This window comes from Dryas octopetala, chromosome 4, assembly GCF_963921425.1.
Source record: "Dryas octopetala chromosome 4, drDryOcto1.1, whole genome shotgun sequence".
Lineage (NCBI taxonomy): Eukaryota > Viridiplantae > Streptophyta > Magnoliopsida > Rosales > Rosaceae > Dryas > Dryas octopetala.
The window spans coordinates 5,821,052-5,836,405 of NC_141369.1; the positions used below are offsets into that span (position 1 = coordinate 5,821,052).

The following is a 15,354-nucleotide window of genomic DNA, read 5'->3' on the forward strand; positions in this document are numbered from 1 at the left end:
AATTTGACAGAATTTCATAGATTCCACAAAATTCTATATGGAATTTAATGAAGATTCGTTTGGCACTGCTTCTTAGAAAGTGGTTTTGGTTGTAGCGCTTTTAGCAGTAGCACTTCTTATTTGTAGCGCTTCCTATTTGTAACACTTTTACACAGAAGTAGTTTGCGTTTGGTTATATACATAAAAGTGTTTTCATACTGTACAAAAGTACTTTTAATGATGTTTGGTTGCTTAAGAAAAAAGTGCTTGCATAATATTTGAGATGTAAAATTAACACAAATTGAATTCAATTGTCATCTTCAAAAAATGCAACACGCCATAGAAAACCATGCAAGCTACAAGGAGAGAAAATTGTTTATCCTTTCATCAGATTGTACCTACCAACAAAAACATAATTGTAAATAATAAGCATTTACATATTGGGAAAATTGAAAACCCAACAAAATAAATAATCACAAAAACAATAAGAATTGAAAAAATATGGAAAATAGTATTTGAGAATATTTTATGAAGAAAACAAAGGACTAAATAGTCAAAGTTCCATATGAATCTGCAATCGGTGTATCAATTCTTGTACCAAAGTCCTAAATTTTTCGTATATATTTTATTTTATTTTCTCAAAGAATTTCTCCTATGAAAGTGCTAAAAACAATTTAAAGAATACAATGGGTGAGAACTGAGAACACTTGAGCATTGCTCCAATGGAGATAAGCATGGAGGATCCTTTTTGTAGATCTTTTTATCTTGAGAGAATCCAAAATACTGCTCCTAATTAATCTCCAAAAGCAGCCTACTTGGAAAAATATGGAAATTTTGATAGTCAGAGTATGTTGTGGGCGTCGGTGTTCGAGTCTTTGGCCTTGATGACCAGTGCCACAATTGACGGACCACATAGACTTTGGTCTGGCGGTTCAGACCACAGTGATCGTGCTCTAGTCTGTTTGCCATATCCTTCACTATGTCTTCTCTAATATTCAAACCCAGAGGACCGATATTGGGGCAAGTGTACTGAACTGAACTTTCTTATTTCCTCTTCTTTCTCCCTCTCAATAGAAGGATCATGATTGTGCAGGATTGTTTGGAGCAAGCTTAATGTGGATTGGTATGGTGAAAACATTTGGGAGAGGTATAGAAAAAAGAAAAGGGTAGTTTAGAATTTCAGTAAACACAATAGGGATATATTGGCCATTTTGAAAATTTCATTAAAAGGACCAAGTGCTTCCTGTGTTTCCTTGCTGCAGCACTTCCATGAAGAAGCACCTCATATGTGCTTCTTCAAAAACCACTTCAAGTGCTTCTTAGTTCTAGCCAAAGCACCTTTAAAATTTTAGCCAAACATCAATTTAAAAAAATAAAAGTGATTTACCTTATTTAGAAGCGCTTTCAACCCTTCCAGAAGCAGTGCTAAACGGGCCTTTAATAAATTATGTTGGAAAAATTTATATGGATTTCTAAGGATTTTGACGAATTTCTAAACATTTTCATTGCCTAGTTTAATAGGAAATTCATCATAATGACACTCCTTGCGAAAAAGTTATGCAATCCCACACAAGCTAACACTAACTATATTTGTGTCCTAGTTTTGGCGAATTCGATGCAATCCTTCAAGATAGCCGCCCAGTAATAGTCGTGCATGTGGATCAGTCATCTCATCTTGTGGTCTGCCTGGTGTGCGTCGCAGAGTCCGGCGTGAACCTCGACCATAACAGTCTTGGATTCTTATTCTCCCAAGCACTTCATTAGTAACTCTTCCTTACTTTTTCTATATAAATCATCATCAACCATCCCATAATTTCTTGCTTGATACCTAACTTTCATTGGGTGAGGTCGATGTGGATTTTTTAGGTATTGGATAAGAGCCCACCTCCAATCATTGGCACTGACCTGAACAGAGTATATGGCGTCGGGTCTAACTCGTTGCCATGCGTGAAGTAACTCTTGTCTTTCTATCTTTACTGTTTGCAACTCGGCGCCCTCTAGAAAGGGCCCCAAGCTATCTTGGCCATTTCGTCAGCTTCATAATTGTCTTCCCTTCTAACATGATTAAAGGTGATTTCTATGAATTCCACTGCCAACTGTGTTATCACGGCCCAGTATAGGCTAAGGACCGGATCGAGACACTGATATTGGCCGGTCACTTGTTTGATCACCAATAAAGAATCACCATGCACGGAGACGTACTGTGCGCCAAGCTCTCCCAAAATCTCCAGTTCGATGGCCTCGTATTCTGCCTGGTTATTAGTGCAAGGAAAACCTAGCTGGAAAGCGAATTGATACATCATGCCCTGCGGCGACTTTATGATTATCTCAGCTCCCGCCGAGCCATCTGGACTTGACCCATCAAACCACAGACTCCACGGCACAATCCCCACGCAATGACTAGAAACAGCATCAATCTCGACTTCACTAACATCTTCTATCTCTTTGGAGGGATGGTGTGCCAAAAAGTCAGCCAAAACTTGACCTATTGAGTGCTTTCTGAGGGATGTACCCGAAATCAAATTTTGAAAGATCCATGGTTCACTTTCCTATCCGGTCGTGAATGATTGGCCGCGTGAGCATGTACTTGACCACGTCTGTCTTTGAAATAATTAAAATCGTGGTTGGCAACATGTAGTGTCGCAACTTCATTGTCGAGAAGTATAAAGCTAAGCATAGCTTCTCAATGGGCGAATATCTAGTTTCAACCTTAGTTAGGATCAGACTAATGTAGTGCATTGCTTGCTCCTTTCCATTCTCATTTTCTTGAGCAAGTAAAGCACCAATAGAATTCTCTGCTGCGGCAATGTATAACTTTAAGGGCCTATTTCGGCATAGCAAAATGAGGACAGGAGGTTGAGTTAGATATTCCTTAATTGCGTCTAAAGCTTCTTGATGCTCCTCTTCCCAAACAAACTCGTCGATTGCCTTGAGTTGTAAGCTAGAGGGCTAAGAATGGCCGTATTTTGTCGGCCAAGTTGGAGATAAAACGTCATAGGAAGTTAACCTTGCCTAAGAGTGACTAAAGCTCTTTCTTGTTCTTCGGCAAGGATGTCTCTATGATAGCCTTCGTTTTGTTCTTATCTATTTCAATGGCCCTTTAATGAACTAAGAAACCAAGGAAATTCCCTGCGGAGACCCTAAAAGCACACTTCTGAGGGTTCACCTTTAACTTGTTTTGTCTTTGTAATGTCCTAAAAAAAAAATAATAATAATAATAATACTTATGGGCTTTAAAATTGGGTTAAATTTCTAAGTTTTGGCTTTAGCCCAATTGTTTTACAAGAGATGAAAAGCCCAACTAAAAAAAAAAAAAATCTAAATGGATTTGAAGATAATACCAACGTTCATTCCCTTAATTACATATACATAAGTTTTTACACATAAGCCTTGATCAATGGTTTTGATTCTTCTTAGAGGGATGAGTCACCTCTAGGCAATGATGAGAGCCAATGAACTTAACCAGATTTGAGCCAACAAGTTGGATTATAAATAAAGGGCTTTGGTGTGAAGAGCTCACACTTAAGGAAGCGACGAAGAAAAACTGAACAGAGAAAAGAACAGAGGGAGAGAGAGAGAGGAAGAGAAAGAGAAAGAGAGAGAGAGAGAGAGAGAGAGAGAGAGAGAGAGAGAGAGAGAACTAGAAAGAGTTAGAGAAGGAGAGGTTGGAAACTCTAGTAAGGTTTGAAATTGAAATTTTATCTTAGAAGTTTTTCTTTAAACTTTCCATAAACTAACCCCTTTTTGTCATCTATGGTTTTTCTTTACTGTAGGAACTCACAGCTTTTAGCCTCTATAGAACTCAAGGGGGGGTATAAAGAAAGGTGAGTTTAAGGAACCCATGGAAACATGGGTGTCCACAAATTTTTTCTAAAACTTGTTGTTTTATAATTTTATTTACACACCTTTCTTTTATGTTGTAAAACTAAAAATTAGGTTGTAGATAGCCTTATTATAGCCTTAGAAACATGTTTTGCGGTTTGGAATTGAAGGAAAATGAAAAACAAAGAAATATGAAAAATCTGGAAATTTTTCCAGAAAATTCGCATGTTCGTAAGGCCTCCTTTCGAGCCTTATAACTTGAGTTTTAACCGTCTGTTTTCATGTGCTTTATATGGTTGTAAAGAGGGGATGTAGAGCTTTAAAACAAGTATAAGTTTGCTCAATTTGGTGAAGGTTTGATAGGTCAAAAGTCGAGTAAAAAATGAGATAAAAAAAACTGGAAAATCTGGAAAAACAGGGGCTGTTTTAAAGAGACGATGAACAGTGACCGGCCAGCCACCCCACTCGCACCGCCGGTGCGTGGTTGCGCATGCGTCTGTTTTTGGCGACCGTTTTCGCCCAATTTTCACCTTCTTAGCTCTATTTTTCGATACAAGTCCATTGATACAAGTTTCGCGTTAATTCGACACCTCTAAGTTAGAGTGTGAGTTACACTCTCCTTAAAAAGAGAGTGAAATAAATTTAAATTTAATTAAGTTATATCTAAACTATATTATTCTTAAACTTTTTAGACCCGAACACATAGGAACGGACCAAGAAGGAACTCGTGCTCAAGAAATTAAGGTAGAGTCTCTATTTTCCCCAATGATTGGACTATATTACAATTAATCCTTGTGTCATGTTGTGTGATTTATTTTCTTGTGATAATTTATCTTTATTACTTGTGATGTTATTTCTTCATTAAATGTATCAAGTGCATTATATTTGTGAATAAGCTTTTATTATTAATCTTGTGTGTGCACTGTGAAATTCCTAAGTCTGTGATACACTCAAATTGCGTAAGGTTAAATTATTATGCATGTACTATTTAATTTCTCTATACATGCATAATCATAAGTGCATAAGAAAAGTGTGATTGTGAATAAGGTTAAGAAAATGATTAATTGAGACACCAAGAAGAGAGGGAGATGAACTTGGTGGTCTTGTGATTTATTAGAGATACCATGGATAAAGGGAGATATACTTGGTGATCTCATGATTTGTGGAAGAATTATTGAAGAAAAAGTGGAATTAATTATATTCAAAATATTTGGGCTTAAGGGACGGACGGGTGTTGGCTCATACTTGGGACATTCGGGGTCACAGTGGAAGGATGCACGGTATGGGACGTGTAGGCTTGTTTGTCTTGGGTATGTGTCAACGGGAATGGTTAAGGAGTGAGTACACACATTCTCAATGCATATAATAGAAATCATTATCTGTATTTTTTTTTCTTTTACTGAGACATTGATTAAATGTGATAACTGGCCATGAGGGATCACTATACCCTACTGAGCCTTAAAAGCTCACACCCTAATAGATCGTGCAGGTGATGGAAATATGACCGATGATGTAGAATACCCAAGGGAAATTTAGAGAATTTGCTGGAGTACTATGTTTTGTTTGGTTACCAATACATTGTAATATATAAGAAGATGAACATCTAGTATGGTACTCTTGGAACAGTAGTTTGTTAAATAAAGTCTATTTTTTAATTTTCACTTTACTTAGTTTCTTCAATTATTTTATTTTCTTTTATTTTTTCTTTTCTTTTCACGTCTTAATTGTAGAAATAATTTTATTAATCTGCGATTAGGACGTAAGTCACGCTTCACTCTTAGATATTAGATTTTATTCAGGATTGGAGCGTGACAGTCTTATTCTTTCAAAAGCATGTTTGAGGTCTACCAGATGGTCATCCTTGGACTGAGACTTCACAACCACATCATCTATGTAAACTTTGATTGTGTTGCCAATCATTCCTTGGAAGATAGTATTCATGGCTTTTTGGTATGTTGCGCCGGCATTCTTTAAACCAAATGACATTATAATCCACTTATAAATCCCTATCGGCGGTGAGCACTTGAATGCGGTCTTGTGGACGTCTTCATTGGCGATAAAGATTTGGTTATATATGGCATGCATGACTATCCATGAAAGATATAATTTCATGTTTAGCTGAGCCGTCTACTAACAAGTCTGCTATGGGCATTGGAAACTCATCCTTCGGTGTGGTTAAATTAAGATTTCTAAAATCCACACATACCGTCAGCTTGCCGTTTTTCTTGAGCATAAGGACCACATTTGATACCCAACTAATATACATTTCCGTCCTGATGAATTGAGCCTCATAGAGTCGGCAGATCTCATTCTCTATTCGCCATTGTACTTTTACGGTGAAATGTCTTGGTGGTTGAGCGTATGGCTTGAATGTTTCTTTCAAGGATAGTCTGTGCTCGACCAAATCTTGAACCAAACCTGGCATCTCCCTATAATGTCAAGCAAAACAATCTTTGTACTCCTTGATCAAAACAATCAACTTTGCTCTTAGGTCTTCTGAATTTAATTGATTGATGAAAATTGGTCATAGGTCTTCGTTAATACCCAAGTTGAATCTTCGAGCTCGGTGGGGGCCGGGTCTAGGTCATTCATACCCCAGTCCTTTCTGACTTGTTCTTGTTTTGTGATGAAATTCAACATTCAAGTCAACTGTGGGCTTAGAACGCTCATACGTGTGAAGTCTTAGGACGAGGTCTTTCGTCAGATCCTCTTCTATATCTTTTTGGTCGCTCAACATCAATCATGTCTTTTGAACAATTGAGTCATTGTCGTGAGGACCCCTGTCTCTTCGGCGGTCTCACTTATCTTCATTTTGGTCGTAACACTTATTGGGCAATCGTTAGCATCTTATCCTTCGAACACTAAGTAGCCCATGTCTTCCTCGTAATATTGGGCTTCCACCACGCCTGTCATTGCCTCGAAAGGCTTATGCTCGACTTGGACCACCTCTACTTGATCCTCATACTAGAAAATCAGAGCTTGGTGAAGGGATGAAAGTATGCACCAATTGGCGTGGATCCAATCCCGGCCGAGTAGTAAGTTATAGTTGGCCGTGGAGTCTACGACGTAAAATGTCCTGAGTCTGGACTTGCTTCCGACTGTGAGTTCCATAGGTAGAACTCATTTCGCTCTCAATTTTTCGCCGACAAAACCAATAAGCATGAGATCTGTAGTTAATAGGTTAGCTTTCGTTTTGTGAAACTTCCTCATTAAAGTGGATGGAATAACATTGACTGTTGCCCTGCTATCAATCATGACTTTAGTAATTGGAACTCCCTTGAGATGGGCCGTGATATACAATGGCTTTAAATGACAAGCCATCTAGTGGGTTTTCTAAAATACGCCCGGCCAAACTGGGTTACAACCACATTTCCAATCTCCTGGATCATTTCTTCTTCGGCAGGAACTTCAACATTATTGATTTCAATACTTGGAATGTCCTCGTCGAGGTAATCTTCTTGCAAAGAGTTGGCTTGGCCTGATGAGGGTTGGAATTCAGCCGGAAGAGTATAAACCATGTTACACTTAACTTCCTTGAGCTCAACCTTATCTTCAACTTCGAACTTCATTGATAAAAAATTCTAAGTCCTTGTTCTCTTTGGTTGTTCCGGCAATTTTTTGACTCCAGGCTGATTAGGTATAACAATTTCCTCAGACTAATTCTAAACCCTGAAAAACACAAAACTAACAAAAATCTTACAAAAACCTCGAGTTCTTACAAGCTAGATTAGGGCATTAGTATCTAAAAATGTGCTATGAAATATGTCCAACATGTTGGCTCGGAAAACGGGGTCTAGGCGTGTGTTTTATGTGAGATAAAATGGGGAGATCCAACGACCCAAATCCAAGGTGCCAGCTTGCGTCAAAACTTATGTAGCACTTCGTCAGTGTGCTCAGCGAACCACAATGTGCCACGCGTGCTCTGTTAGCGACCATGTCAGCTTTTCATATTTTCTAATTTCTCTCAACTTAAAAAAAAACACCAAAAATAGTTCGGGAGTTAGAAAAATTTCTTGAAAAATCCTACAGATTCGTCTCATTGAATATTATTTTTTTTTAATAACCTTAAAACAATTATTTGACTTCCATAATTTTTCCAAAAAATTTTAACTCCTTAAAGTTAATTCCAGAAAAATCAAAATAATTTCGAAAGCTTATTAAATTGTTAAAATCATAACATATTCTCCTGAACTCCAATCCACACATACTAATTTTGTGGGATTCGTATCAACAACTATTTTCCAACTATAGTTCCACATTGGCCATTGAACCTTGATAAATTGTGATAATTGCCTGAAATTCATGGAAATAAATTCTCATTTTCAACAAAATAAATTAGAGAAAAATTATCATAACTTCAAATTAAACATAAAAAATTAAGTACTTTAAAAATTAAATAGAACGAAAATTTCAGGTTGTTAGTAAGGTGATCACCATCCTAATGTAGGATTCCTACACATGTTACACAACCAAGACCATACATCAGTTCTCGGAAAACTGAAGAAATGCATAAATGACAATGTGGGAAATAACAGTCACTACCATAGGAAATTCTTAAAGGGTTTAGGCCTTGAATTATCTACCATAGCTAACCAAATAAGCCCCAAAAAGATGGTTCCATCATGAAGGTTGTGGGTTGTTCTGGGTTTTAGTGCTGCTAGGGATTCTAAATTTGTATCTTAAATTTGAATTCCAAATACATGTGGCAGTGTATCATAAATCCATATTAGGGTCTACCGTAGAATTTCTTTTTTAGGGTTGCTATTTGCACACTTTTTTTTTTTCTTTTTGCACACCTCTTCTTAAAAAAAAAACCCAAAAGAAAAGACCACATTGTCCCTCCCATCTTTCCCTCTCTTTCTTCTTCCCTCACCTACACACCTCATCCTCATCTCTTCTTTTTCATCTTCTTCTTCTTCCCCCCACCCTGATCACTTCCCCCCCTCCCCTCCCCTCCTCTCCTCTCCTCTCCTCTCCTCTCCTCTTTGGCTCCTTTCTCCCTGCCGCCTCCCACCCCCTCTTCTTTCTCTCTCCCCGAAACCCAACCCAGTCCTTCCTTTCTCTCTCTTTCCCTTTTTCCTCTCGCCCCGCAGACAACCAAAACCTTCAACAACAAAATTGCAGGGGGTTCGGCATTGGTCCGCCAAACCCGTCCAAGCCACAGCCACCGTCCAAGAAGCCAGAAGAAAGGGAGAGGAAAGAGGGAAGGAGAGAGAGAGAGAGAGAGAGAGAGAGAGAGAGAGAGAGAGAGAGAGAGAGAGAGAGAGAGAGAGAGAGGAGAAGATGTTTGCAGTTTCCACCGTCCACAGCTGTTTGATGTTTGTAGTTTTAGAAGACATGGGGAATGAGATAAAGAGAGAGAAAATGAGAGGGGAGATAGGGGCAAGGATGAGGTGGGGTGGTCGCTGGCGGTGGTGGGTTTCGACGATGGTGGGCTGCTCGGTGTGGTTGGGGATGGGGTGTGTGCCGGAGAAAGGAGAAGTGGGGAGGGGAGGTGGTCGGGGTAAGGGGTGTGTAACTTTGTAAGTGTTAAATAATTTTTTTTTTAGGAGGGGTTTGCAAAAAAAAAGTATGCAAATAACACCCTTTTTTTTTTTTTTTTACAACAAGTAAAACACTGACCCTCACATAATTTGGCATATGAATTTGGAATATAAATTTGGAATTCATAGCATTATTAATTTTTTGCCAATATTTATTTATTTTATTATAATTAATTAATTATTAGTAAAACTAATAATTGTCTTCGCAACAAATTGAAGAAGAGAGTGTAAGATGAGAAGAAAATGGGGCGTGTAGATATCAGCCATGAAGAAAAATTGCAGAGATCAATGCCCATCTCTTTCGACCAACAAAAAAAAGCCATCTCTCTTTTGATAAATCGGTGTGGTGGTAAATAGAAAGGTCAGAACGCAACTCCTTAGAACCAATTGGGTTGTCGCCGGAAGCGAAGGCTGGGCGTCGGACGTGGCTTTCCGGCGGCGACAAGTTGGCTGGCGGCAGAAACAGGGAAGACTGGATTTCAAAGCATGGGCAGAGGAGGAACGAGGTTAGGCAAACAGTTTTGACTTCATTTCTTGCAAATTTGCAATGCTACTGTACATGAATTGCTGCATATGCATATCACTATTCACCTTGCTCCTGATGTTGTTACCATATTACTATTAGCTCAAGGTGGTCACTAGTTTGAAGCTTTATGCTGTTGTTTGACAATGATTTTTGGTGTTCTACTGTTTTTTGTTAGCATTTTGTGCTCATTGATACAACTTTATAAAACTGGAAATGGGAAATTTTAGGAAATTATGAACTAAAGAATGTCTGATGAAATTACAATATCCTTTGAATTTTATGTGAAGCCTTTAACCTTATTGTACTTTTTATATTTTCATTTTGAGGGCCACTGGTGATAGATAATGTGATTTTTTTATGCAGGGACTCTTTTGCCCGGTTCCTTTGTCTAGCGAAAAATGTTTTGGACCCATCTTTGCCAACCATAACGTGTTTAACAAAGTCTCTTTCTTGCCATATGTGTATGCAAAGGCGAAGCTTCAGGGTTGTGACGTCTTTTCTAGAAGTTCCATGTGTAACCTCCTCATTGGATTCTTTATTGGTGCGGAGATCATTTGAGCGGCAAAGTGTTCTCAGAAACAGTCTACCTGCTAGATGCATGAGTAGTACATCATTTGAGCTGAAGACAGATAATGATGTTGTGAGGTTTTCGATTGGTAAGCCACTTGATAAAATTGGTTCCTCAACAAACGGGAAGAAGATGGCCAAACGAGTTAAAATGTCCAAGAAGGCCAAACTGAACGAACTACGATTTTATCGTCTAAAGGCCAAAAAGAAGATGAATTCTCCAAATCCTGAAGTTAGGATTAGATACAAACTTGAAAAGGTTGGATGCTTTGTTATTTATAAACTTTTTGATGCCACTGGTTCAGGATTTTTGCTTTTTGGTGCTGTTTCTGTTCAATTTACATTTATTCCCAAATTTATTTAACTAAACATTTTCTCGGTTATCTTGATATGTTAACAACAGTTTATGGTTACTGCTTATTACCTCTTTTAGGTTTTCTATTTTTCTCTGTTCATAAGTTTCTGCATTTCTTGGGGTTTGACTATATCAAATCCTGTGGAATCAACTATTCTTATTTCAAAATATACTTTTCATTTATTTTTCCGGTATTATCTTCTTACTTTTTAATTTCTAGGTATCTCGATATACTTGTCATGAGTCATGACTCAACTTCTTCTGGTGTGTTCCATGTAATGTTGTATTTAGTGATGCAAACAGCATTTGCTTTGGCACTATTATGGATTTAGTCATCTGCGGTGACACAGGGACAATATATTTTTGTTATTTTGTATGGTCTGCCTTATCTATATCATCTTGTTTGGTTTTACACATTTAGTAGCTTGATTTATATTTTCATTTAACCATTTTCTTTCTAACTACATTCTTTTATTTTTATTCTTTTTATAATCTTTGTCAACTTGTGTATTTTTAGGCAAAAAGAAAGGAAGCATGGTTGATTGAGAAGTTGAGGAAATTTGAGCTTCCCAAAGCCCCAGCTGAAACACATGATCCTGAAATTTTAACCGAAGAAGAAAAACATTACTTAAAGCGAACTGGTGAGAAAAAGAAGCACTATGTCCCAGTTGGAAGGCGAGGAGTATTTGGAGGGGTTGTCCTAAATATGCATCTTCATTGGAAGAAGCATGAGACAGTAAAGGTTAGTTGCAAGCCTTGTAAGCCAGGACAGGTTCATGAATATGCTCAAGAGCTTGCTCGACTGAGCAAAGGCATTGTGATTGACATAAAACCTGATAATACTATAATTTTCTACCGCGGAAAGAACTATGTGCAGCCGGAAGTAATGTCACCTACAGATACACTGTCTAAAAATAAGGTAATTTCAGCTATCATTAGATTGCCCATTTTTCTGACTCTGGAAGTTAATGTGAGAAAGTTAAGGGGTGTAGACTGGAACTTTCATCTCTTGTCCTGAAAATAAAGTGTTAGTGACATTTTTACATATTTTAATTTATCTATGGGTTTGGGTTAAATTATTTCGCTGTTAATATGTGGTTGTTCATCTATTTGCATTGCAATGAGTGCATAATGGAGGGATGGCTACTAGCAGTTGTCATATTATAAACTGCCACTCCCACATGCACTTTGTGCGTATGATATTGCTTCCCTTAAATTATGTTTTAGTTGTATTAGTAGATTTATATAATAAATTGTATAGATATTAACACTAATGTAAATATAACTCTAAATTTGAAGAGGAAAAGTAAATGTTATTGTTTCCTGAATGAATAAAAAAAGTGGAAACACTGCATCTTCAGAAATGTATAAAAAGGGACAAATCTCCACTATATAGCTCAACTTTTTATTTTTTTTTATTTTTTATGATACATATCTCATCTTTTGGGACATTTCCAGACATTTTTAAGGATTGTATGTTGTAACCAGCTTCTTTAGAAGATGGCACCTGAAAAGCGTTGCATTGACTTCTTTCTATTATTTGGTAAATCACCAAAGGTGGGTGTACCATTCTTTTATTTTTTTCTTTTTGGTTGTATGTCCTTTCACATGGTGCATGGGTAGGGGGAAAAACTTTTGTTTTCTGTGACACCCCATTACACTGATTGTTTCAAGACTCATATATTCTCTTTTCTTATTTACTGAGTACTGGCACATGTATGCACCTTCAATGGAAGAGACAGAAGTTCCCTCCTAGCTATTGTTGAGATTATTACTTATACAGAAGTTCCCACATGTATTTACAACTTATACTTCAATTATAATTGAAGAAAACAAAACACCAAGGATTTTAAATCAAAAACTCCAAAACTGAAGTTTCGAAGTGGACCTTTATTGAACAAGTGGTGGAACAATTAGTGGACCAAAACAGAACTTAAAAAAGATCGTGGACCAAAATTGAACTAGGTATAAAATAAGTTGACCAAATCTGTAATTTTCTATTTCTCTTTAAGTAGATGTGCTCCTAGCTATTGTTCTTCTTCAAATGGGCTTGATTGCCTTAGTCTTAAGGCTCAAACCCTTGTCCCTTGGATGTGAAATGTTGGTGGTGAGTACTGGATCTATAAGTTTTATATAAATATATTAAAAATCATAAATGGTATGTTAACAGATTTATAAAAGACAAGTGGGACTGTGAAATTAAGTGTAGTTAGAAACTGAATATCAATTTGTCACTGCATCCGACTCTCATGCTTTAATAATCACTTACATAGATACATATGTACATATGTATATTGTTTTCCAACTCCAAACTGTATTGATTTGACGTTATGTAGAGCTACTCTGTCTTTGTCTTCTAGTCTTGTATTTATGAGAAATCTTATTATATAATCCCAACTATTTGTAATTTTATTTATTGGATCTTTATTGTTAATTTACAGTTGTTTTATTTGAATTCTTTTTTTTGGTTTGTGACACTGCCCCAAGTTTATGATACAATTCGGGTTAGGCCATTTTTCAATAGAATAGCTTCAAAATTGTAACCTTTCAAGGGGAGGAGAAGCTTTGGCGCTTTAACAGAATTAAAGTATGTTGACAGTTCTACATTGCATATCATATTTGTGTGCATGCAATTTTGATTTTCTCAGTCAAACCACCACATCTAGAAGGTCATGAGAGGATGGCTTATTTATAAAGCTCAATTGATCATTTGTTTGGAAAGGCATTGATTCTCTTACAGATGGAAAACTTAAACATTACAATTGCTTGTCCATTTAAAAAAATGCAGGCTCTGGAAAAATATAGGTATGAGCAGTCCCTTGAACATACAAGTCAGTTCATTGAAAAATTGGAGAAAGAACTTGAAGAGTATCACAAGCACCTTGCTCGGTTTAAGAAAGTAAAAGAGGATGCAATGCAAGATTCTTTGATCAGTACATGAACGACAAGGTATTTTTCTTTTGCCTGTCAAACATTTAATGTCAACCTTTAGTTCCTGTATGCATGAATTCATATGAAATTTTGGACACATGTAAGGATTACTTATTACTACTTGTTTTATTTTTGATCTTTTATTTATATGGTGTTCATGAGAAAAGCCACTTGGGCATGTGCTTTACATTCTGTTTAGCTGCCCTTGTTGGACCAATGTTTACCCTCATTGACCATGTTGATCCCATCATTGGTCGACATGGGATTTAATCATAGGAGTTCTTGGTTTTTATTTATTTATTTATTTTTATTTAAATACAATGCAAAACAGCCTTGAAAACTAACAGTCTCCTGGGAAACAAAAGTGTCTCTGTCCATTATACTTTGTACTGCTTCTGAAGCTTGGGAATGAATGGATTCCCTTCAGTGAGATTAGAATTTAAAGTAAATCATGCTGAAATTTCGCGAGGATTAAAAAATTCACAGGAGCCACCCTTCTTTGGGAATATAACACACCCCTTACTTATTAGAGTTACTTGTCACTCAGGATTTCAATAATCATTTTTAGCCATGTTAAATGGGACATTGATCAATTTCATTTGTCAACCATTGGATTGAAAAAGTTCATTTGAAGTGGCAAATGTGCCACCTTCTTTCAATTTTCATCAATATGCATTAACCAAGGGAAGAGAGAAAGGAAGACAAAGAAGCTTCTACGATGTGGAACAAAGCAAAAATGAGCAGCTTCTATGATACCATAGTGAGAAGCTTGCGGTGGCTTTTGGGTTGATTGTCACTCCACCAGGAGCTTCCATTAGGGTGAAGGAGAACCTACGAATATGTGTGGACTGCCATGCTGCATTCAAGTTCATCTGTAAAATTGTCTGAGAGAGAGATTATAGCAAGGGACATCAATAGATTCCATCATTTCAAAGATGATTCATGCACATGTGGGAATTATTGGTAGACACCATCGTTATGTACTTTCTCCCTACTAACTCAAAGGAAATTTTGTACTCCATTTGATATACTATTGAAGTGTAATTGTTAATAAATGCATATTTATTTATTTTTTTCGTTTGAAAAATATGATTTTGTTTCTCAACAGCTATAAAACTAAGAAGCTTCACTGATAAAAAAATATCCAAATCTTATAAGTTAGACATATGGGATTGTTTAAGAGTGCGGCTATTTGCACACTTTTTTTTTTTTTTTTTTTTTGCACATCCTCACCAACTTATTTTGTAAAATTACTTAATTAACATAAACAACCCACATCATTTGAAAAAAAAAAAACTCTCCTTACACACCTCAAACCCAGCACTCCTAAACCACAACTACACACCTCACCTCCAACCACAACCAAAACACACCCCACCCGTGACCCCACCTCCATCCCAAAATTGCCGACACCCACCTCCCGCCATCAACCCGCCTTCATCGCCGCCCATGCATCCTCTCTCCACCATAGCCATTGAAAGTTGGAGGCATGCCCTAACCTAAATTTTTTGGATTTGAATGTAAATTTAATGCTTTTTTTATCTAATTTCAATTTGTTAATCAATCATAATACCTTTTTCGTCTGTTTGCGATCATTTGGAGTGAGGTATTTTAGAGTGCAAGAGTAAATT

The 15,354-nt window shown here is 37.0% G+C and overlaps 2 protein-coding genes across 5 annotated transcripts; one reads left to right on the forward strand and one right to left on the reverse strand.

Moving 5' to 3' along the window:
- Window positions 1-1,976: 1,976 nt before the first annotated feature.
- On the reverse strand, window positions 1,977-7,370 carry LOC147286316 (uncharacterized). Its single transcript, XM_086240739.1, has 2 exons — window positions 7,156-7,370; window positions 1,977-2,478 (listed from the first exon to the last, which is right to left on the reverse strand). Exons 1-2 carry the CDS (start codon window positions 7,368-7,370, stop codon window positions 1,977-1,979), a joined length of 717 nt encoding a protein of 238 aa, XP_086096865.1.
- Window positions 7,371-9,582: 2,212 nt separating this feature from the next.
- On the forward strand, window positions 9,583-14,722 carry LOC147286317 (RNA-binding CRS1 / YhbY (CRM) domain protein). 4 transcript variants are annotated; one of them, XM_086241519.1, is made up of 5 exons: window positions 9,583-9,850; window positions 10,234-10,696; window positions 11,310-11,711; window positions 13,581-13,741; window positions 14,271-14,722. In XM_086241519.1, the coding sequence occupies exons 1-4, from the start codon at window positions 9,831-9,833 to the stop codon at window positions 13,731-13,733; spliced, it is 1,038 nt and encodes a 345-aa protein (XP_086097645.1). In that variant the 5' UTR covers window positions 9,583-9,830; the 3' UTR covers window positions 13,734-13,741; window positions 14,271-14,722. The 4 variants fall into 4 exon arrangements, with proteins under 4 accessions (XP_086097645.1, XP_086097646.1, XP_086097647.1 ...); XM_086241520.1 differs by having other exon boundaries at window positions 14,347-14,722; XM_086241521.1 differs by having other exon boundaries at window positions 14,408-14,722.
- The last annotated feature ends 632 nt before the right edge of the window (window positions 14,723-15,354 follow it).

Coding starts and splice junctions, on each gene's coding strand:
- LOC147286316 (XM_086240739.1), bottom strand. CDS start 7,370: ATGAAGTTCGAAGTTGAAGATAAGGTTGAGCTCAAGGAAGTTAAGTGT. Junction 2,479..7,155: donor GGAAATGTGGTTGTAACCCA/GTTTGGCCGGGC, acceptor TACATCCCTCAG/AAAGCACTCAATAGGTCAAG.
- LOC147286317 (XM_086241518.1), top strand. CDS start 9,831: ATGGGCAGAGGAGGAACGAG. Junction 10,697..11,309: donor TTAGATACAAACTTGAAAAG/GTTGGATGCTTT, acceptor GTGTATTTTTAG/GCAAAAAGAAAGGAAGCATG. Junction 11,712..13,580: donor ATACACTGTCTAAAAATAAG/GTAATTTCAGCT, acceptor AAAAAAATGCAG/GCTCTGGAAAAATATAGGTA.